Consider the following 23,159-nt stretch of genomic DNA (forward strand, 5'->3'; position numbering starts at 1 on the left):
CATTTTTATTTTTATTTTATTTTATTTTTTTTATGAGTACATTTTTAAATCCAAGTTGCTGTTAACTTGAATTTCACAGTACTACTTTAACTCTTTTTTTATGCTATGTCCTGTGGATTATTAATTTGGACCTTTGGTAAATTAGTTCTGATTTTGAGATCTGTTTTCATAGATGAAAGTTAAAAAAAAGTTCTTTTTTTTTTTTTTAAACAGAACATAATAAAAAAGAACATAGAAGCTTTGACAAAGGGAATTAGCATTCTTTTTTTTTTTTTTTAGTTTGTCCGTAGTTCAAGTAGTGGACATTTGTTAATTCTCTTCCTAACATCCATTTCCTCTTCATTTCTAGACCTTTGGATTGAGGTGAATTAATCTTACTCCTTCTTCAGGGTACCATACCTTGATTAGTTTAATCTAGTTTAAACCCTCCCCACCCCCACCATCCCACCTTCATTTCTGCCCAACTTACATAATGCCAGTGAGTGCTCCTGGACAAGGAGTTTCCTTTCATTCTTAAAAGCTACTGAAAGAGATCTTTATTAGATAGTGTCATATAAAATTGTGAGGTGTAGAATGACTGCAGCGTTTTTATTGCCAAGATTGGAAGTGGCCTAAAGATTCACCTACCATGGAACAGGACAGATCCAGTAGAATGGCAAAGAAGTGGAACTGCAGCCCTGATGGCCTTGTGAACCTCTGGGTCAGATTTCCTCTGGGTCAGATTTCCCCTGGATTTTTCAGTTAATGGGCAATGAAGTCTCTTCTTCTACTTAGAACTTTTTATGTTTTTGTTTAGAAACATTTATTATGTAGCTCCTATATGCCAGGCACTGTTAGGCATTAGTAATATGAAGGGATGAATAGAATATATTTCTTGTCCTTATGGGGCTTACAGTTGGAATGGAGGAATAGACATGTAATGAGGTAAATGGGATAAAGTGTTATAGGTACAAACCATAGATAGCCCACAAATATGGGAAAGCTTTTTGATAGTTGTCACGGAAAAAACTGATGGAAGAAATTATTTCTGTCACTGCTTATGGTACTATAAGGGTGCCAAAATCAGGAGAGCCTGCCCCATAAGTCTACAGTTATCTTAATGTTACCAGCAGTGGTTTAATTTCAGCAAAACATTATTTGTCACATTAAATTAGTGTTAGTATGGGTCTGTATATAACTTTTGAATTTGTTGGGTTTATAATTTAGGAGCAGTAAAAATAAGGAATTTGTTCCTAATTTGATTTATACATGCTTAGATTTGTCAGTAACTGGGTAGGTCTATGAGGGTTTTTTTTTGTTTTTGTTTTTGTTTTTGTTTTGTTTTGTTTCCTTTAAAGGGTGGCCTTACACTATTCAGTTTTGAGAAATGCTAGTAGAGATAGGTGCTAGGGAACCGTTGAAAATTTGACTCAGTGGATGAATGGAGGGCAAGATTATAAGTAGAGAAATCTCTAGGTTGTTTAGGTTCTAAACTAGTAGAACCTTCATTTTACTAGTTTAGGTTGATAATGAGAAGTTTAAATCAAGGCGAAGAAGTGGGGTTTGAGAAGGATGAATATAAGATATGCTCACAAAATAGCCTTTATGGTTGATCAGATTTGTGGGATGAGGGAGAATCTCTAGATGTGTAGTCAGTGAGTAGATGGATGCTGCTGCTGTTCAGAAAAATAGGGATTATAAGGAGGAGAAACAAGTGTTTTTGGGGCTGAAGTGGAAATGCGTGGAGGGGGTGACATGATGACACCTATTTTGAATATCTTGAATTTTAGGTGCCCCTTAAACATTTAGGTTAATAAGTCCTACAGTTTAGGAGACAGGCAAGGAACAGGAATATAATTTAGGAGTCTTCAGCATTTAGAAAGTAATTGAAACCATGGAATTTTGAGATTGCCCAGGAAGAGTTTACCGAGTAAGAAGTGATGCCAAGAATATTCTAGATGGTCTTGGAAGAGGGGTACATATTCTTTTTGTCTCTGCTTTTCTGTGCCAAAGTCCCTGGTGAGTCTGTTTGGGTAAGCAAAAAATATTGAAAAAAAGAAAAAATATTTCTTGAGAGAGATTAATTTTAAGAGTAAAGGGTATTAAGTTCTACAGTATATTTAATTTTGGTGTTTTTTCCTCAGATTACCCCCAGGAATAGATATATTAGACTACCCACCTTAACCTATCCTATCCTATCCTATCCTATCTCTACCTAAGCCTACAGAAATGGCAACTTTCTTAAAAAAATATTTTATGCTTGAGAGCCAGTTCAGGAAAAAAAAATAACTGTGTTTATAATTGAGTAATTCCCTAGTGGATATACGAGTTAACCTGATCAGAGTAGAGGATACTTATAAAGCAAGAAGTTAAAGACTCTTCTTCACATAGACTATCATTGATAAACAGAAGGCAATCTGAGTCTGAATACCTCCATTTATAAAAGACACTCTTGAAGACGTAGCCAGTGTATGAAGCAAGACTGTAGTGGTTAGGGAGTCCCTGGTATACAAATGTTGTCAGTAAACTCTGATAATGAGACTTTCCACAGGGTGCCTAGGGGATAAGCTGTTACATTTTCAAAGTAGAAAGAGTAGAAACCTGCATGTAAAAAATGGGGATCTCTAAGATAGGTCTAATTATCTCTAAGACAACAAATAGTCCTTACGATTTTTTTTGTGTTTAGGAATGAAAATACTGGTTATGTATCTTTTAAAACACTACTTTGGAACTATTATACTTAAAAAAAAAAAACAAAACCCACCCACTTTTTATTCCTTTTCCTCATTGTGTAGGTATAAAAATATTTGTTAAGCATTTTATACTCTTTACAATTTATTTATTTATACTTCTTTATACATATCTCTGACACAGATGTGGATAGACTATTAATTTATCTCAGGGAATCAGAATAGTGTCTAGCAAATTTGAAATCTTTTACTGACTGACATCTGGTATCTAGCAAGTGATAGGACTGATTTTGGAAACTGTTTAGGTCAGACTAGCTAGAATTCAGAGTCAGGACAATTAACAGTGGTATTTATGATGGTTCTGTTAGACCAATTTTTCTTGATGCTGAGCAGGAAGAAATACTGAACTTGAACATATATGGGGTACAAAGGGTCATAGTGAAGAGGGAAAGAGCTTGAAATGATGGTAGAAGTAATCTCAGTGACAACAGAGTGGCTCTGTAAGAAATTTACGTAACAGAGTTTGAGATGGGATGTGTGGGTATAACACAGTATATATAATGATTTCAGTGTTCTTGCATTTTTGCTTTTTTGTTTTTCTTTACCCAAATTTTTATCGTAAGTTTGCTATGGTTTGTACATCTTCAAAGTATATTTAGAATCTGACCATTTTTTATTATCTCAATCACTGTTACCTTGGGCATCATCTTTTTTATACCATCATCTTTTGCATACATTATTGCAATCATCTTTAAGATTTTGTTGCATAGTAGACTCACCTGAGGATTTGAAAAAATACTGATACCTAGCTCCCACTGGCATTCCTTGGAATGTGTTACAACCTGGGCATCAGGATTTTTTTAAGCCTTTGGTGTTTCTGATACACACTGCCTGCCCCAAATAATTAGAAAATCAGTTATCTTTCCCTGAAGAATTTTATTTTTACTATATTTTTGCTTGTAGCAATGTTCATTTAACTTGGGACGTTTTCATTTCTTAAAGTTGTAGAAGTAAGTCCTAGTATATCAGGCTTCTTAGTTGTGAGCAATGAAAACCAGCTCTGACTGATTTAGCAGAAATGAAGTGTACTGATATATATTGAGTGGCTCACATAATTGATAGAAGGCTGGATGGAACCAGCTTTAGAAAAAGTGCAGAAACCAAGAGAATCTAAATATCTGGAACCTGCTGTTCTCTGCCAAACAAGTGACTGGATACCTGAGATGGCACTGGCCCCTTTGTGCTGCCACTGGATTCTGCTATTACTGCCCTGGGAAAGTAGATGTCACCTTCACTATTGCTGTCATCAGAAAGAATTTTCTCTTGTCTCTGCTTTTCTCTCCATGTTCAGAATCCCTGCTAAGTGTGTCTATTTGGATTAGAATAGGCTCCCAGGGCATGGGGGAAAGCAAGTTATCTGGCACTTTCCATTTTTAATAGTGTAGATAAGCTCTATCCTGCGTCAGAACTCATGAACTTGGGAAATTTGCAAACACAGGCAAGGGCTTCACATGCTTGGAAACCAACAGAATGACAAAGGTCATATACTATACATAGTATAGCCTACAGTGTAGTATTTATTTTATGCATTTATCCAGTGCCCCTCAAACTAAGAACCCCCAGGACACAGCTGTTTTTCCATAATGATTTTTAAACCTTTAGAACCCGCTATCACTTGTCTCTTAGCAAGCAGTAAGAGATGACAAAATAAATGAGCAAGTAGCAAGCAAATTAATAGGAAAACTTAGGCATATAACTTATGAATATATATTATTTTTGGAAGTGTGGAGACCAGTATAAGTATTAAATAGGCATGTTTCTTGATAGTGAAAATGTTCTGAGTTTCTGTGGTGGAAGTTATATATCAATGTTATATGTCAGCACTGTCCAATAGAAATATAATGTGGACCACAAATGCAATCCATATGTGTAATTTTAAATTGCATTAAAAATACAAAGAAACAGGCATTAAATTTTAATAGTATATAATTTAACCCAATATATTCAAAATACTGTTTCAACATTTAACCAGTGTAAATATTTAAGGGATAGTTTACATTTCCTTTTCATACTAAGTCTTCAAAATTTGGTGTGTATTTTATACTTAAGAGTACAGCTCAATTCAGACTAACCTCATACAGAGTGCTTGATAGCGACGTGTGGCCAATGGCTACTGTCTTGGACAGCACAGTTCTGTGGCATTGTATAAAATGCTATATAACTTCCAAATGCTGCCAGCTAAATGTACTTAATGATACAGTGTTTTAGTTGCCTTATGAAAATCTAGTGGGTGTTTAAAAAAATGTAAACTAAAGGTAATAACAAAGTTCTTGATTATTCATTCTTCTCAAATCCAAAACAGGTCTACTTGATTTTGCAGTGTTTTGCAATTTTTTTTAGTGGTGGGGACAGAGGTATGAAATGGGGAAGGAGAAACCTAGTTTTTTTCATTAGACTTTGTTTTTGTATATTATTTTTATATTTTATGAACATTTCAATTCATGAGGGATTAAATGTGCCTTAGGCAGAGAAAGGCAACATGCTGTAATACCGAGTTTGCATGTGAGTAATCAGGTGAATCACATTTTATTACATTTAATATTTATGGCACTACTAGGCTTTAGTTTCTGAAGTTTTGAAAATAAAGATAATAGTGATCATATATGATTTCTTTCCCTAGATAATTCATGTTGATAGTAACTTTTATGTTCTAATTATTTTTATTCTTGCAGGCTGCTGAATCAGGAATAATAAAAGTTAAAACAATAGCTGCACGAAACACCGAAATTTTGGCAGGTAATTTTTTGCTTAAAAATTCAACCATTAATGAAAATTTCGCTAATAACAAAAGTAGAATCTTTAAAAAACCCAGAAAACAGCTATCAGTTTTCTGTGGCCTCTCCTTTAGGCCCTAGCATGCTGTTTATGATGATAACATGTAAAAGTCCCTAACTTACGAACTAATTGGGTTTGCCAAAGATGAATGTCATGAAATTCTCTGAAATCAGAAAAGTTAAAACTACTTGTCTTCCAGGCAAGGATTTGCATTCTCCTCCATGTCTTGTCCATCACCTAAGACATACCTTACCCATAAAAGACATTCAATTAATATTTGTTGTGCTGAATGGAATGAAAGATTGATTCTTAGTCCACCTTCCAAGATCTATTTTATTTTTATATAATATAAACAGGTGATAATGTAGTATTATAAATTTAGTAGTACTATATGAGTTTTGAATCCTAGGACTAAGACAGTATGGTCATGAAGAAAGAATGGGAACTGGGTGGAGAAAAGAAAAAAAAAGTTTTCTTACATTCTCTTGACTGAACTGGTATTCAAGGAGGAATTTCGGGAGTTCCTCTTTGGCACTCTTTTTGATACTCCATCTACTTCTTTCTTTTCTTTGGCACCTTTTTGTTCTTGCCTCTGTAATGAACATGGAAAAGGAAAGTAGCATTTTCTGAGAATCTGTTACATGTGAGACATATGTGCCACTTTAATAAAAGAAAACTTTGTGGGGAAATACTTCTACTTTATAATAGAGCATGTTGACATGCAAGGAGATTAAGTTACTTGACTGAGGTCACATGATTAAGTGGTGGAACTAGATTTAAATCCAGGGCTGTTGAGAGCCCATGTTCTTCCCGCTACAGTATGCTGCCATGGTATTGTGAGGTTTCCACACTAGCTACTCCCTCCCAAGGGTTATATGTAACTGTTGCTTACTTTACTGTTCCTTCAGTCTGCATTTCCAGTTCCAATGGTGCTTTGCTCTCAGCTGGTTATAGGAGAAAAGCCGTCCTATTACGTGGATTGACGCAAAATTCAAATAGTGGAGAATCTCTCCAACTCTCATAAATCTCTTTACGTTTTTAAAAGTGATACCAAAAAATCCCTAATTGGTGGAATCTCAAAGAGTATTACAAAATGAAGTGAAGACTTTTGGGGGCAAGTTTTAAGGGTGGAAGGTGGATTTCACTTGGGCTTGCCGGGCTTTGCTGGACATTTGCCCTTAGGGTGAGCTTTCCTGTGTTGCATCTGTTTCTCACAGCTTCTTCTCTGATTTTGAACAATCTGTCGAAACACCAAATAGTTTTGTAACATTATTCACAGCGCTGAATAATGCTCTGTGCACTTTGAGAAGGGTTATAGTGAAAGTGGTGGGTAAAGGCAAAGGTAGGTATGGTTGGATTGGAGGGTGGGATAGTGGGTTTTGGGAGATGCATGTTGGGTGGATTAGCCACTGTGAGGAAACTAATGTTTTAAGATAAATTATGATCTGGATGTTTTTAAATTAGCTAATCATTTTAGAATATCATTACAAATAGTAACTTTTGCTACTATAATTGCTGATATCATGTCCTTAGTTATTCACCAAGAGTAGACGTTTTCATTGGGTCTGTAGCTGATGAACGTTTTTTAAAGAGACTGATTTCTTCAGAGGATCACTGTCTGGTGCTGAGTTCTATACCAAAGTAAATAAAATGTCTAATTGGTGAATTTTAAGAACAAGTAAGAAAATTTTGTCTCTATCAGTGTGAGTTTAATGTATAGGTGGGCTGTTTGTTTTAATTAAATTAGCTTTATTCAAATGATGCTAAACAAATCTTTATGCAAATACAATTAATAGTTTATGTTTTAAGATCCATAGTGTCCAGAGCCATGTAATTGAGGAGCTATATAGCACTTAAACTATTTCCTTGCATTTTTTACCAAGTATCTATAGCATTGATACTTAGAACACTATCATGTTGAAAATGAAAGGCTCTCAAGAATAAGGGAAAAGAGTTTTGTCAATATATAGTTTCTAAATTACTTAATTAGAATACAGTTTATACTAAGAAAAATTTGTAGTTAACTTTTAAAAAATTTTAATTTCTTGAGAAGTGTTTACTTCTCTATAGTTCTAGAGACTGTAGGTTACTTCTTTTGTGCTATCATGGATCTTAAAGATACCAAACCATGGAGGAGTTGCAAATGAAATGGGATATTGAATTCTCAGATATCTCTACATATTCAGAAAATAAAAAGGGTTGCTATAACAATCAGCACCCTTAATTAGGATTAACTAGTCTGACCAGTGATATTCAGCATAGATTTCTAGCCAGCTTTAGTTTTCTTAGATTTATTTTCCAAAGGAAGGTTATTTACATTGCAGAATAAATCTTTGCTTTGCATCTCCCCTTCTTTTAAGCATCCTCCTTTAATGTTTATTTTTCTTTGTTTTCACTGCTGTCATGAATGCTGACATAAGTGGGAATGCTATGCCAGGTAATGTCAGCATCGATTCAGATATACAGATCATTATCTCAGAATTTTCTTTTTCTTTAAAGATAAAAACTCTGCAAATGAGACATAGCAACATCAAGTTTTTCTTTTACAAGGCCAAATGCCTTAATCTTACACTTGACTACCATAAATTACAAAATGTTTTTATTAAGCCAGTTTATAATGTACTTGAGGTTGACTGAGAAGGCTTGTGTTATACAAGAATTACATAAACAGAGAATCTGCTTTTTGAATAGTTGAAACAAGGAAACCAATGAAGTTGTGATATCTTAAAATTGTGTATTTAACCCATACTCAAAACCATAATGGTTACATCTATCTTTGGCTGCTTTCAGCTACTGCCAGTTTACGTATAGAATTTTCACATAGATGATCATTTTGTGTGATTTGTGTTCTCTTCTCACAGTTTCCCTCACCTTTTTCATATCTACATGGTCTTACTACTAAAAGGTCTTTAAATAGCAATGAGTAAATATGCTTTGGAATTATTTTCTGATGTTAAAAGGTAATTTATCTGCTGATTTTATTTAGTATTTTCTATCTTATCAGTATATATGCTTATGATAATTTATAAACATCTGTAGAATATATATCATATATACATTGTTAATAAGGAAATCATGTAAGAATCACTAGGAGAGATGCATACTCTTCCTTATATTGTTAGTAGTTAGCATATTATGTAGGAAATAATAAGCCCTCATTAAATGTAGGCTAATAGTGAGTGAGTCACTCCAGAATGTGAGTAAGTCTCTTAGTGCCGCCTCTACTGTGTTTTACTACTTCCCAGTCTTTATTGTAATTTTACATGTTATGATGACTCTGGTAGATGAATTTTGTCATACTTAGTTCATATCAGTCAGATAACAGAATAATGAAGGAGATAGCCCCTAAATGAGAATTTTAATACTGTGGTCAATGCCAAGATGGAAAAATAGACAGGCTTATTATTATAGGAACATAGAGAAGGTATCCAACCCAGCCTGGGGATCTGAAGCTGAGTCTCAAAGCTTAAAAAGAAGTTAGCTGGGGGCGCCTGGGTGGCTTAGTGGCTTAAGCCTCTGCCTTCAGCTGGGGTCATGATCTCAGGGTCCTGGGATCGAGCCCTGCATCAGACTCTCTGCTCAGCAGGGAGCCTGCTTCCCCCTCTCTCTCTGCCTACTTGTGATCTCTCTCTCAAATAAATAAGTAAAATCTTAAAAAAATCGTTTTAAAAAATCTTTTAAAAAAGGAAGAAGTTAGCCAGGCAAATAAGGTATCTAAGTGGAAAGTAAAGCAGATTACTTGAATATATGGGAGAGAGAACAGTTTGGTCTATTTGGATACACTATTTAAGCATTGCCATTGTGTAACTTCGTGAGCTGCTTGATGGAAAAGTTTGAATCAGGACAGTGGCACATTCATTTTAATGGTTTTTTTTTTTTTCTTTTTTAAAAAGATTATTTATTTATTTATTTGACAGAGAGAGACACACACACAGTGAGAGAGAGGGAACACAAGCAAGGGGAGTGGGAGAGGGAGAAGCAGGCTTCCTGCTGAGCAGGGAGCCCCATGTGGGGCTTGATCCCAGGACCCTGGGACCATGACCCAAGCCAAAGGCAGATGCCTAACAACTGAACCACCGAGGTGCCCCTCATTTTAATGTTTTTATGTAAACTATTCGCACAGCAGTGTGGAAGGTGTATTTCAGTGTACCGTCATAAAGTTGAGGTCTGTTGGTGGGCTAGTTCTATAATCTTGGCTAACTGACCTAGGGAGCTGTAATTAATTTCATGCTTACAAGTTAATCTAGTGGGCCAGATACTACATAGTTTCTCTACAGCGTAATATGTTCTTATTTATTCTTTTCCTTGGATACTTAAAAACTTTTTAACCTTTTTTTTTTTAAAGATTTTATTTACTCATTTGACAGAGATCACAAGTAGGCAGAGAGGCAGGCAGAGAGACAGAGGAGGAAGCAGGCTCCCTGCTGAGCAGAGAGCCCGATGCGGGGCTCGATCCCAGGACCTTGGGATCATGACCTGAGCCGAAGGCAGAGGCTTTAACCCACTGAGCCACCCAGGCGCCCCAAAACTTTTTAACCTTTTTTTTTTTTTTTAAGATTTTATTTATTTATTTGACAGAGAGAGATCACAAGTAGACAGAGAGGCAGGCAGAGAGAGAGAGAGAGAGGGAAGCAGGCTCCCTGCCAAGCAGAGAGCCCGATACGGGACTCGATCCCAGGACCCTGAGATCATGACCTGAGCCGAAGGCAGAGGCTTAACCCACTGAGCCACCCAGGCGCCCACTTTTTAACCTTTTAATTTGTATTTTTACACTGTTAAGTACTTTCTTTTGATGCTGTCTTTTCTAATTTTTTAAAATTCCTTCATAATATTGGAAAAAGTGCTTGTAGCTTATTTAACCATTCCTTTATGTTAGACATATTTCAGTATTTGGAATTTTTTTAAAGATAAATATCTAGAAATGAGATTATTAAATCAAAGTATATGAACATGGTCTTGGAATTTGTTACCGTAGTGCTTTTTGAAAAGCTAAAACTTTATGCCTTTAGCAGCAATATGTGAGTGTATTTTTATAACATCTTTGCCTGATTATTATCTTAAAAAAATCTTTTTTGGAAATTGAACAGGCAAGTGATTCTTATTTTAATTGACGTTTGTCTTTAATGTTGAACATTTTCTTCTGAATATATTATTTCCTTTTTTTCATTTTACATTTATTTCTTTGAGTTTTTGTGTTTTCTTATCAAATTATTTGAGCTGTTTACATAGCGAAAGTATTGACTTCCCATCATGTTTATATTTCCTGCAAGTCATTTATCTTTTAAATTTTTGTCTAGATGTTTTTCATGTTTACATAATCTAACTTTTCTCATTTGTTTTGAATTTAGGAAGCCCTTCCCCCGCATAGTAGACATTTTTATTTTCTTTTAGTTTTTTTAAATTTTTTTTTCTTATTTAATATGTGGAGTGACATGAGGACCTAGATTTCTTTTTCTTGTGCAGAATTACTAACTGATTAAACCAGCATCATTTGTTGAATATCCTTACTTTTTATACAATGTGCTTTTAATATGAAACTGCCCATATTTTTTTTGTCCTTCTATTCTTGAGTGACTTTATTAAAGTATTTTCAGATTTTAGAATCATTAAATTATTTTTTTTATGTTGTTAGAAATATCAGTCTTTTCCATAATTAAACTTTAAGGGATTTTGAGGATAGCAGTTGTGTCTGCATCACATTTTATTTCTTTCACAAGAATTACAGTTTGTTATTTAATGACCATTTAAAATTTATCATAATGGAACTTTTAACCCCCATAAATGTGATTCATAGTGGGGTATCCTAGTTTAATTCTTTCTTTCCAGGATAAAAACTACAATTATGTAGTGAAACTGCACAGAGCAAGGAAACCCCTAGGATATGGGGACCTGTTGGACCTCTTCCAGGTGTGTGAAAGTGTATCATTTGCTCTCACAGTTATAAAATTTGGAAATAAAATATCTTTATCAAACATAGTGTTATACTATTAAAGGAGTCATGTTTATTAAAGAACTTAGGTAAAAAAATGAACTTTTTTTCTGACCCCCTAAAAGCCTGACTTTATATTTTAAAGGATATTGAAATAGAGAGTTTTGATTAAAAAGAGTTGACCTTTTTCTCTTTCTTTCCTGGAATGATTTTTAAAAAATGGTTAGAGCAGGTTGTCTTTATTGCTATACAGCTTTTTCCTCAATGTGATTTCTAAAGTCTAAGCCCATTGGAAGGTGTTATATAAAGCTGTGTTTAAATAGCATGTCATTAAAATTATTGTATATAAACAGAGAGCGCCTCTCAGGAGAGCAATATTAATTTCTGTTTAAGTCTACTGTCACTTTTAAAAGAAGAAAAAACTAACTTTTTGCTGTTGTAATCTATCATACAGTATTGTGATCTGGATATGGTAGATGTTTTTGTTTTCACATATGCTTCAAAAGACAACAGATCAATAGTTTTTTTGTTACTGATTATTTATCCTGGATAACATAGGAACTTCCTTTTTGATTATTTTATTCTTATATAAACTGGGAGAAAAAAAATGAGAAGGAGACAAGAAGTAGATATTTGGTTCCTTTGAGTTATGTTAAAATAAAATTTATAAAAATTATCATTATTATTTGTTAATTTTTTTTATTTTAGTGCAGGGTTTGAACTCATTCCCCTAAGATCAAATGTACCCTAAGACATTTAACCAACTAAGCCATCTAGATGCCCCTAAAAATTATTTTTAATACTATTTTAATTTATCCTAACTTGAGACACATGGGTAACTGTGACTGACCTGTATATAGCATTTCACTGAAATAAACCTTATTTTATTCATTCTAAGATGCACAGATTTTTCACATTTTAGTATTCCTCAAATTGATAACACATCTTAAAATTGATGGTATCTTAGAATCATTGTGGGCCAGGTAGTGTGGAGGTGTCTTTTTCAGTGCATATGTGAACTTGTTTATAGTTATTCATATTATTATTACATCGTTTGAGTTATGTGCATTGTCGATATCCTGTAAGTTTGACTCCTATTTAAAATGTCACCTAGTTGTTGTACAGAAATTTTCTGTTGACATCTTATGGTAAGGTCAGAAAAGTGCCAGCATCATTATGTGTGGTGACATTGGCTTAGATGATCTCAGAGACAATAGTGAAGTACTCTTTCAAGAAATGAAGCATCCCAAACAATCTGATTATAAAATGGGCAGAAAATCTATATAGATATTTTTCCAAAGAAGACATACAGATGGCTAACACGTGTATGAAAAGATGTTCAATATCATTAATCATCAGGGAAATGCACATCAAAACCACAATAAGATAATCACCTTGCACCTGTCAGAATGGCTGTTATCAAAGAGACAAGAGAGAACAATGGCCTTGATGGACGAAATTGTGAGGAACAAATCTAAGTGATTAGAAGGCGTTGTATCATAGTTAATTGGCACTGATTTGTCTTTGTGATCCTCCAGTGTGTCTTGAAGTCATTGTCCTCAGAGACTCAAGAAAGTACTTTTTTTTTCCCCTTCTATAAACACTGTTTCTTTCCTGAATTTATCTGAAGACTTTAGGCAGTGCAGTTCATTGGTCCTCTTTCATATTTTAAACAGTTTTAACTTCGACTTGCATTAAGTGCTGTTTACCTTAAAGAGTGGCAGCATAATGTTGTGGGAAGAATAGCAAACCAGGAGTTAGAAGACCTATTTTAAAAATCTGGCTTTACCACTTACTTACTGTGCACTTGAGCCAAATGATGCTCTGTAAACTCTCTGTGATTATTGTGACACTCATGTGAGAAACATGTTAATGTCATAAAAATGATAAATGATAAACTTTTGTTTACCTGAATGGCACTTAATGACTAGGCATGTTCAACAGAGTTAGGAATAGCCTCATACTTCAGAGATTTTGGCAGGATTGAATATGGTAGCATATTTACTGCCTCACTATTTTTTTTTAGCTTTATTTTCCTTTGTTAATCATTCATATAAATGTTTTGAGACATTGTTATGGAAAATTTGTGACTCTGGGTTTGAATCAAAACTTTTATGCTTAAGAAAGCAAGGAAATAAGGCAAGGAGCCCTTTTGGAAACACTGTTTTTTGACGATCATATTTGCCATCTCTAAGCTGTGTTAAATCAGTAATTTATGCTGGCATACTGAGGGACTTTGTGGAGTATGCCGTAGGAGATGGTGGGCTTTATTTAGCATACTATAAAGGGAGCTTTGGGAGAAGAAAGATGAGGATTTAAATGATGAAATTAATGTTAAGACTGGTTTTATATTTTTAATGGTGACTGTGGATGACTTTCCGACAATTTCTTTTGAAAAAAAAATGTTAAAATTCAGATTTGTCTGTCTTAATTACAAGTCTTAACCTCAAAAGAATAATTGATGGATGTAGTACCTTTGAAAACCATATACCAAACACATAAGTTTAATGTTCTCTTTCCTTGGAATTCCAAGGAAATGGAATTCCATGTTATCTGTTTAAATTCTCTGAGGATGACAGACCTGTCTTACTCATCTTTGTATAGCTATTAAGTAAGTGTATACTGATTTAATTTCATTTTGTAAATTTAAGGTATTACTCAGCTTGTGCATTTTCTAACTTTTTACATTTTTGTTGGCTACTTTAAAGCTTCTGAAAGAATTGGCTTGGTGGAAAGAGTTAAATTAAGATACGGAATTACAGCATGGGCATCCATTTAACTTAAAGAATGCTATAGTAAAAAGAGGAGTAATGTTATTGTTTTTTAATGAGTTTATTTCTTGAAGAAATTAGGGCTATGTAAGTTCAAGGCATGTAATGAAATTCTAGGGAGCTTCTGAACATTCAGAAGGGTGATGGGGAGGATGTATATACTGTTTTTAATTATTTTTTCTACTCTAGAGTATTAATTCTTTTTCATATTTCCCCTCATGCACTGTTGAAGAAATAGAGTACTTCTCCAGGGCAGGATAGAACTTCTGAGAAGTTGTCCTTAAAGTTTTTATAGCAGGAGATGGAGGAAAACCAAAAGACAATGCTAGGAGAAAAGCATGGGAAAGCTATTAGCTAAGGGGGTAGTTTAGATATGGAGTTGATAGTGTCTGTTCTGAAGTATTTTAACTCTTATTATTTGATTTCTATTTTAGTATTTACATAAAGTGGTTTTTATTAATAAGGTTGTTAATACTAGTTGTAAATATATAAATGTATTCCTTCTTGTGAATTAGATTTAATAATTTATTTTATATGTATTCTGAATAAAGCCTTGAAAGAAAACAGCTCAGAGGTTGTTCAGCCGTTTCTAATGGGTTGTGGAACCAAGGAGCCAAAGATTACTCAGCTATGTTTGGCCGCCATTCAGAGACTCATGTCACATGAAGTTGTGTCTGAGGTAATGCGAAGATTTTATCTCAATTGTGCACCTAAGAATCAAATCAGGAATTTTTTAATTAGGGGAGAATGAAGCATACCCAATAATTCAATGTAAAACAATATATGTGCTTGAAGGACATGGCTTAATTTTGAAAGATCACCATATTTTCTCACTATTAAGCGCTCATAAATAATGAATAAAAATGAAGTGCATTTTGTCATGTCATGATTAGGAAATCACCATTCAGTGATATAGGTCAGTGTCATTGAAGAGAATATAATTTACAATGTTTTAAAAAAAGGAAAAATGATTTTCCTAGATTATCTGAAGTGAGTTTGTTGTTCATTAATTTAAGTGAATTGTTTGTATCTAACTTTATTATGTTAAAACAAGGAAAAACATTTCATCACTACAAATCTGCATCCTGCTTTCAAATGTAGTAATGTTACCTTAACTTTGTACTCCATAAGTTACTTTAATAGAAGTGATACATTCTTTTACCTGTAATGTAACATTCAAAACACTATCAGATTTAATTGACTTTATAAATGTGTTGTTAATTTGAGTTGCATTTTGTTTTTTGTATACGTATTGTAAATGGAATAATATGTGAAATAGTAGCATTCTCAGTTAATTTGTGTATGTCTATATTTATAAGTGCCCAAATGAAATATACCCATATTGTAGAAATGAGCTTTGATTTTGACTAGGTATCTCAGAACTGTATGCAACTATTTGCGTATATTCAAATGGTATATTTTAAAACAATTTATTTTTTTTAGAAAAAAATTAATTAGCTGTGAATCTCAAATTAGTTAAGAGATGTGTTTTGATCTATAGAGCTAGAAACAAGGGTTTTATTGTTATGATCAAGAAACACCAGAAGAGGTAATATTTGTACATCTTTTTATTTAGGGACTTAAACACCTTATATTTTATTTGCTGAAAATAATTCAACTAATTATTTTACAGACTGCCGCTGGAAATATAATTAATATGCTTTGGCAGCTAATGGAAAACAGTCTTGAAGAACTTAAGCTACTTCAAACAGTTCTTGTTCTTTTAACAACCAATACAGTAGTTCATGATGAGTCACTCTCTAAGGTAGGAAACCTGTTGTCAAAGTTTCTAAGTGCTTTGAGACAGTATTTGAATAAGCTCACTGAAAGAGGAAAGCTTGGTACTGTTTGTACCAAAAGCAACTTCCCTGTAGCTATCATGATAATGGACATTGCACATTAAAAACCACTGTGGCCTTATTTTCCCCAGATTAGAATTGAAATCAGGTTAGGTAATGGAGCAGAGCCTGTTGGGAATAAGAGAAAATTGGCAGAAAAATAGGAATAGAGAGAGAAAATGTTTGGAGGTATCTGTGTTCTCATTGCGTTGGGTATGCCTGTGATAGCTCTTCTTCCCACTTTTTAAAATTTTACATCTATGTGATATGTAAGCCAGAGTGTTTAAATCTCTTTCTTAAGTAGTTGGAAAAGTATCCTTTTGGCATTTATACTAGATAAAGCTGCATGTATGGTAGGGGTTTCTCATTTCTTCCCCATTCCTACCCTCTTTGGAACATGTTAACAGCTCTTCTATTATTTCACTCTTTAAAAAGTTTTTTTAAAACTATGAATTATTTCTAAAGAACAGAAAGTACAGAGAATAATATAAAGAACAATCTTTAGTTAATCATTTATTGTTTAAGAAATTTGTTGGACTTTCAATAATAGTTCCATTATAATTTGCGTACCTTTAAAGATGGCTGGGTAATAAAGTAGAAAAGTGTACTGTCACGTTAAGCTGTATATACTGTTTCTAGAGAATATATCTGTCTTTTTTAGTTATTCATTTGATGTTCTTTGGTCATAATGAGATTTTACTCATTTGCAAATAGCTTATTTTAAGCTACCTGCTATTTTATAAAACATTTTATGTATTTTTGTGTATTGTTGTATGTCATCCCTTTTGGTTTCTAGCTATCAAATTATTGTTCTGATACAATATATTTAAGAGTTTATAAAATGCTGTCATTTAACCTACCAAAGCAATAAGAACTATTATAGTTTAAAATTAAATGCAGGGCTTGCTTTAATATGTTGGTTAATTTGGAAATGGAATGTTTTGGAATGAAAAGTGAAGTATAAAGAAATAATACAAAATTGAGTAATATGAAAGCTTCTATATAACATAAACCTTTCCTTTATGTTGTAATTTAAACAGTAATATTGGTATAAAAAGCCTGTTTCCTTTAAAATTTTAATGTAATTAATACGATAAATATAGTATTTAGATTACCATTATGTTTTTCTCCAAACATGGCTTCTTTAAAACTAAAACTTTTGGAAAATCACGTAGGAGGAAATTTTTGTGACCTTTAGGTAGAGATGCTTTAGGTAGATTAAAAAAAAAAAATCTGTGAACCATAGAAAAAGCCACAGAATGGGGGAAAATATTCAGAAATATCTCACAAAGGACTTTTATCTAGAGTGTATAAAAAACGTTTACAACTCGGGGCGCCTGGGTGGCTCAGTGGGTTAAGGCATCTGACTTTGGCTCAGGTCATGATCCCAGGGTTCTGGGATCGAGCCCCGCATCGGGCTGTCTACTCAGTAGGGAGCCTGTTTCCTCCTCTCTCTGCCTGCTTCTCTGCCTACTTGTGATCTCTCTCTGTCAAATAAATAAATAAAATCTTTAAAAAAAAAAAAACAACTTTTACAACTCATTCATAAGATAATCACCCAAGACAAAAACAGACAATTTTTTTTAAGGATTTATATATTGATTTGAGAGAGAAAGAGAGAGTGCTGAGTGGGGAGAGGGGCAGAGGGAAAGAATCTCAAGCAGACTCCTCATTGAGTGTGAAGCTGGATGCAGGGCTCATTCTCATGACCCTGAGATCATGACCTAAGTGGAAATCAGGAGTCAGATGCAGAACCAACTGAGCCACCCCAGCACCCCTGCACTAATTTTTTAATAGACCCTTGACAAAATAAGATGGGTATTGAATACATGGAAAGTGGCTCAGCATCATAAGTTATCAGGGAAAAGTAAATTAAAACTACAGAGAGGTATCATTACACATCCATTAGAGTAGCTAAAATTGAAAAAGACCAACCATATCAAGTATTGTTGATGATGTGGGAAAGTGCTGAATTCACACATACTGCTGGTAGGAGTTTAAAATCACTTTGGAGAACTAGAATTTTCTTTAAAAGTTTAACCTATACTTACTATATGATCCAGCCTTTTCACTTCTAATTACTTATCCAAGGTAAAGGAAAACACATATCTTTAGAATGATTTGTATATGATATTCACAACAGCTTTATTCACAATGGCTAAAAACTGGAAGCAACTCAGATATCCATTAGCAGATGAATGGATAAGCAAAATATTTGGTATGCCTATACTGTGAAATACTGTTCAGGAATCAAAAAGTACAAACTGCTGATTCAAAGAACAACATGGATAAATTTTACGAATATTACAAGTAAAAGAAACCAGACACAGAAACAGTGCATACTGAATGATGAAATGCTGTTTGTGGAAAATGCCAGTTTATCTGTAGTGAAAGAGGCAAGATGGTGGTTGCCTAGAGCCAAAGATGGAGGAAAAGGAGCGCAGAAGAACACAGGGAAACTGTCTTGTAACCCAATTGTGGCAGTAGTTTCATGGGTGACTATAACTATGAGAACTCACCAAATTAAATACCTTAAAGAGATATAGCTTATTGTATAAAATTGTACCTTAATCAACCTGAAGTTGATTTTTAAAAAGAATGACTCCTTTAAAAAATTATAATTTTATTCATTTATATGCTTAGCATATTTATATAATATTTCTCCAGATGACTTAGTGATATAAAAAACTTTGAATACTTGTTATTTGCAAAACAAGTCATTCTGGGGAAATAAAGCACAGCACTTTTTTTTTTAAAGATTTTATTTATTTGAGAGACAGAGACAGTAAGAGCAGGAGCAGGGAGGAGAGGGAGAAGCAGGCTCTCCAATGAGCGGGGAGCCTGATGTAGGGCTTAATCCCAGGACCCTGGGATTGTGACCTGAGCCAAAGGCAGACGCTTAACCAACTGAGCCACGCAGGTGCCCCCATCACAGCACATTTTTATATGCATGTTAAAAGAACCAAGTTGTTAAAGGCATGTTTCACATTATCTTATATAATCTTATGTGGCTGTAAATTTAGTTTGAATTATTTCAAAATCCAAGGATTTTAGTGGTTTTATTGTATATATAAGAGGGTGGAAATTTTAGTATCTGTGATTGAAACAGCCGAACAAATTACTTAGTTTTGGGTTACATCAAATAAATATTCTGTTCTTCAGTCCTATTTCACTAAATGAAAATTGTTCTTTTAGGCAATTGTTCTTTGTTTTCGACTACACTTTACAAAAGATAACATTACAAATAATACAGCTGCTGCTACAGTGCGACAAGTTGTTACTGTTGTTTTTGAGAGGATGGTTGCTGAAGATGAACGACACAGAGGTAGAGTGATAAAACTGGTTTCCTTTTCACAGTGTGTGGTTCTTCGACCCATGATTTCTCTTTTGATTTTCAGTCTTTGCCCTGTGAACTTAGGTTGCCTAAAAACTAGAATACTTTAAAAAATGTATTTATTTTACAAATATTGTTATATTTACATTGGCAGTTCAAAAAACTAAATCCTCAACAGTATTATCACCCCAAGAATAAACTCTTTATTTTCCATGTTTATTTTTAATTATGCATAATTTCACATTTTATATCAAATACCGCATTATATGTATTTTTAGCTAGACATTATATTATATGAATTTTTCATGTTATTCTTTTATTTAAATTTTATTTTATTTATTTTTTTAAATAAAGATTTTATTTATTTATTTGAGAGAGAGAGGGAGAGAAAGAGCAAGGGATCATCAGTAGAGTAAGGGAGAAAGAGAAGCAGGCTCCCTGCTGAGCAGGGAGCCCAATGCGGGACTCAATTCCAGGACCCTGGGTTCATGACCCAAGCCAAAGGCAGATGCTTAACCAACTGAGCTATGTGGGTGCCCTATAATTTAAATTTTAATGGATGCGCTATGTTTTGTGGCTATTCTGAGTTTAATGAACTAGTTTCCTATTGGATACTTATATTGTGTTTAGTATTTGAGTACTCTTTTGAGTGTCCTCCTACATATTATTTCCCATTTGAATTACTTCCTTAAGGTAAATTTCCAAGAGTGGGTTTCCCTCACATGAATTTTAGTCTGTGCCTATTAGCATGTATTAATGAAGGATTTTATGTAATGTATGATTATCTTTTCATATTTTCATTAGATAATTTTATTGTAATTTTAAACATTTCTTTGTTATTTTTTAAAAAATTTCCTAAAAACTTAGGAACATGTCAGAGAGCTGAAGATACTGTTCCTGTTGTAGTTTTTATAGTTTGATAACTTTTAACTATAGAAATTATGTTTTATTCATTTGTTATTGGATGAAAAGTAAATTATTCCCCATGATTAGTTGGAAAGATCATAAGGTGCTACCATGAGCAACCTATCTGCTTATGTACTCAAGAAACAAAAGATTAAACTATCTTTCCCTTTTACACAGGGAAAATCCCTGAGAAATCCCCCCCAGCCCCAAATCTTAATGTTATGCTGTCTGTCATTTCATTTGAGGTTCTTTTGGTATTACTGATAAAAAATGGCAATACTGGTAAGTAATGGTAATGAGGCCTATTCTAATAATTTCTTTACTTTTGCTGAGGTTAACCAGTGGTCAGATTTTAAGTTTCAGGCATTCTTAATCTTTTGGTTTATTAGAATTTTTCCACTTAGTTTGGTGTGTTGGTTTTTCTGCTTTTTTTCTCAGGGTAAATGCGGGTTGAGTTCTAGAATTTGAAATATTAAGGAATTAAAGTTATAGGGCAAAACTGCAGTTCTCCAGTTTGGATGTGTTATGTATTCGTAACTTCAGTGTGATTCCTGGATTGCTAGTTTTAGTTGTGTGTCTCCAAAAACCAGTATCTCATTTAATACTTTCTAATAAGTAAGAAATACTTAAAACCTCTTTTTTTATTTCCAAATAGTCATCAAGTCAACATTTATTCAAAACAGGCTGTCATAACTTATAGAAATGGTATCTTACTAGTATTCAAAGAAATGTTGAGTTAGGAAACAGCTTTCTAGCTGATGCTTAGCTAGTCAGTACCTATAGCTGATGTAGTAATTGTGGCAGATCATTTTATTTCTTTGGTGTTGGTTGTGATCTCTCCTCTTTCATTCATGATTTTATTTATTTGGGTCCTTTGTCTTTTCTTTTTGATAAGTCTGGCCAGGGATTTATCAATCTTATTAATTCTTTCAAAGAACCAGCTCCTAGTTTCGTTGATTTGGTCTATATATATATACATACATATGTATATATTTTGTTTGTTTGTTTCTATTTCATTGATTTCTGCTCTGATCTTTATGATTTCTCTTCTCCTGCTGGGTTTAGGCTTTCTTTGTTCTTTCTCCAGCTTCTTTAGGTATAGGGTTAGGTTGTGTATCTGAGACCTTTCTTGTTTCTTGCGAAAGGCTTTTATCGCTTTATATTTTCCTCTCAGGACTGCCTTTGCTGTGTCCCACAGATTTTGAACCATTGTGTTTTCATTATCATTTGTTTCCATGAATTTTTTCAATTCTTCTTTAATTTTCTGGTTGACCCATTCATTCTTTAGAAGGGTGCTGTTTAGTCTCCATGTATTGGGGTTCTTTCCAAATTTCCTCTTGTGATTGAGTTCTAGCTTCAGAGCATTGTGGTCTGAAAATATGCAGGGAATGATCCCAATCTTTTGATACTGGTTGAGATCTGATTTAGGACCCAGGATGTGATCTGTTCTGGAGAATGTTCCATGTGCACTAGAGAAGAATGTGTATTCTGTTGCTTTGGGATGGAATGTTCTGAATATATCTGTGATGTCCATCTGGTCCAGTGTGTCATTTAAGGCCTTTATTTCCTTGTTGATCTTTTGCTTGGATGTTCTGTCCATTTCAGTGAGGGGAGTGTTAAAGTCCCCTACTATTATTGTATTATTGTCAGTGTGTTTCTTTGATTTTGTTATTAATTGGTTTATATAGTTGGCTGCTCCCATATTAGGGGCATAGATATTTAAAATTGTGAGATCTTCTTGTTGGACAGACCCTTTGAGTATGATATAGTGTCCTTCCTCATCTCTCATTATAGTCTTTGGCTAATTGATCTGATATAAGGATTGTCACCCCAGCTTTCTTCTGATGTCCATTAGCATGGTAAATTGTTTTCCACCCCCTCATTTTAAATCTGGAGGTGTCTTTGGGTCTAAAATGAGTTTCTTGTAGGCAGCATATTGATGGGTTTTGTTTTTTTATCCATTCTGATACCCTGTGTCTTTTGATTGGGGCATTTAACCCATTTACATTCAGGGTAACTATTGAGAGATAAAAATTTAGTGTCATTGTATTACCTGTATGGTAACTGTTACTGTATATTGTCTCTGTTCCTTTCTGATCTACTACTTTTAAGGTCTCTCTTTGCTTAGAGGACCCCTTTCAATATTTCCTGTAGAGCTGGTTTGGTGTTTGCAAATTCTTTTAGTTTTTGTTTGTCCTGGAAGCTTTTAATCTCTCCTTCTATTTTCAATGATAGCCTAGCTGGATATAGTATTCTTGGCTGCAGTTTTCTCGTTTAGTGCTCTGAATATATCATGCCATTTCTTTCTGGCCTGCCAGGTCTCTGTGGATAATCTGCAGCCAATCTAATATTTTTATCATTGTATCTTACAAACTTCTTTTCCTGGGCTTCTTTCAGGATTTTCTCTTTGTCGCTAAGACTTGTAAATTTTACTATTGGGTGACAGGGTGTGGACCTGTTCTTACTGATTTTGAGGGGGGTTCTCTGCACCTCCTGGATTTTGATGCTTGTTCCCTTTGCCATATTAGGGAAATTCTCTCCAATAATTCTCTCCAATATACCTTCTGCTCCCTTCTCTCTTTCTTCTTCTGGAATCCCAATTATTCTAATGTTGTTTCATCTTACGGTGTCACTTATCTCTCGAATTCTCCCCTCATGGTCCAGTATTTGTTTGTCTCTTTTGCTCAGCTTCTTCATTCTCTGTCATTTGGTCTTCTGTATCACTAATTCTCTTTTCTGCCACATTTATCCTAACAGTAAGAGCCTCCATTTTTGATTGTACCTCATTAATAGCTTTTTTGATTTCAACTTGGTTAGATTTTAGTTCTTTTATTTCTCTAGAAAGGGCTTTTATCTCTCCGGAGTTGGTTTCTCTAA

At 34.0% G+C, this 23,159-nt stretch overlaps 1 protein-coding gene across 8 annotated transcripts in view; it reads left to right on the forward strand.

The window, feature by feature from the left end:
• Nucleotides 1-23,159, forward strand: part of MON2 (MON2 homolog, regulator of endosome-to-Golgi trafficking) — a 106,342-nt gene that overhangs the window by 9,720 nt on the left and 73,463 nt on the right. For 5 of the 8 annotated variants that reach the window (XM_032874640.1, XM_032874642.1, XM_032874645.1 and 2 more), the window contains exons 2-5: nucleotides 5,402-5,465; nucleotides 14,756-14,883; nucleotides 15,838-15,969; nucleotides 19,238-19,367. In XM_032874640.1, the coding sequence (XP_032730531.1) occupies nucleotides 5,402-5,465; nucleotides 14,756-14,883; nucleotides 15,838-15,969; nucleotides 19,238-19,367 (454 nt within the window). Of the gene's footprint in view, nucleotides 1-5,401; nucleotides 5,466-7,924; nucleotides 7,942-11,339; nucleotides 11,412-14,755; nucleotides 14,884-15,837; nucleotides 15,970-19,237; nucleotides 19,368-23,159 lie in introns of those variants that run through there. The other 3 variants (XM_032874646.1, XM_032874648.1, XM_032874644.1) reach the window with 3 other exon arrangements.

This window comes from Lontra canadensis, unplaced genomic scaffold (assembly GCF_010015895.1).
Source record: "Lontra canadensis isolate GAN:19392208 unplaced genomic scaffold, GSC_riverotter_1.0 scaffold53, whole genome shotgun sequence".
NCBI lineage: Eukaryota > Metazoa > Chordata > Mammalia > Carnivora > Mustelidae > Lontra > Lontra canadensis.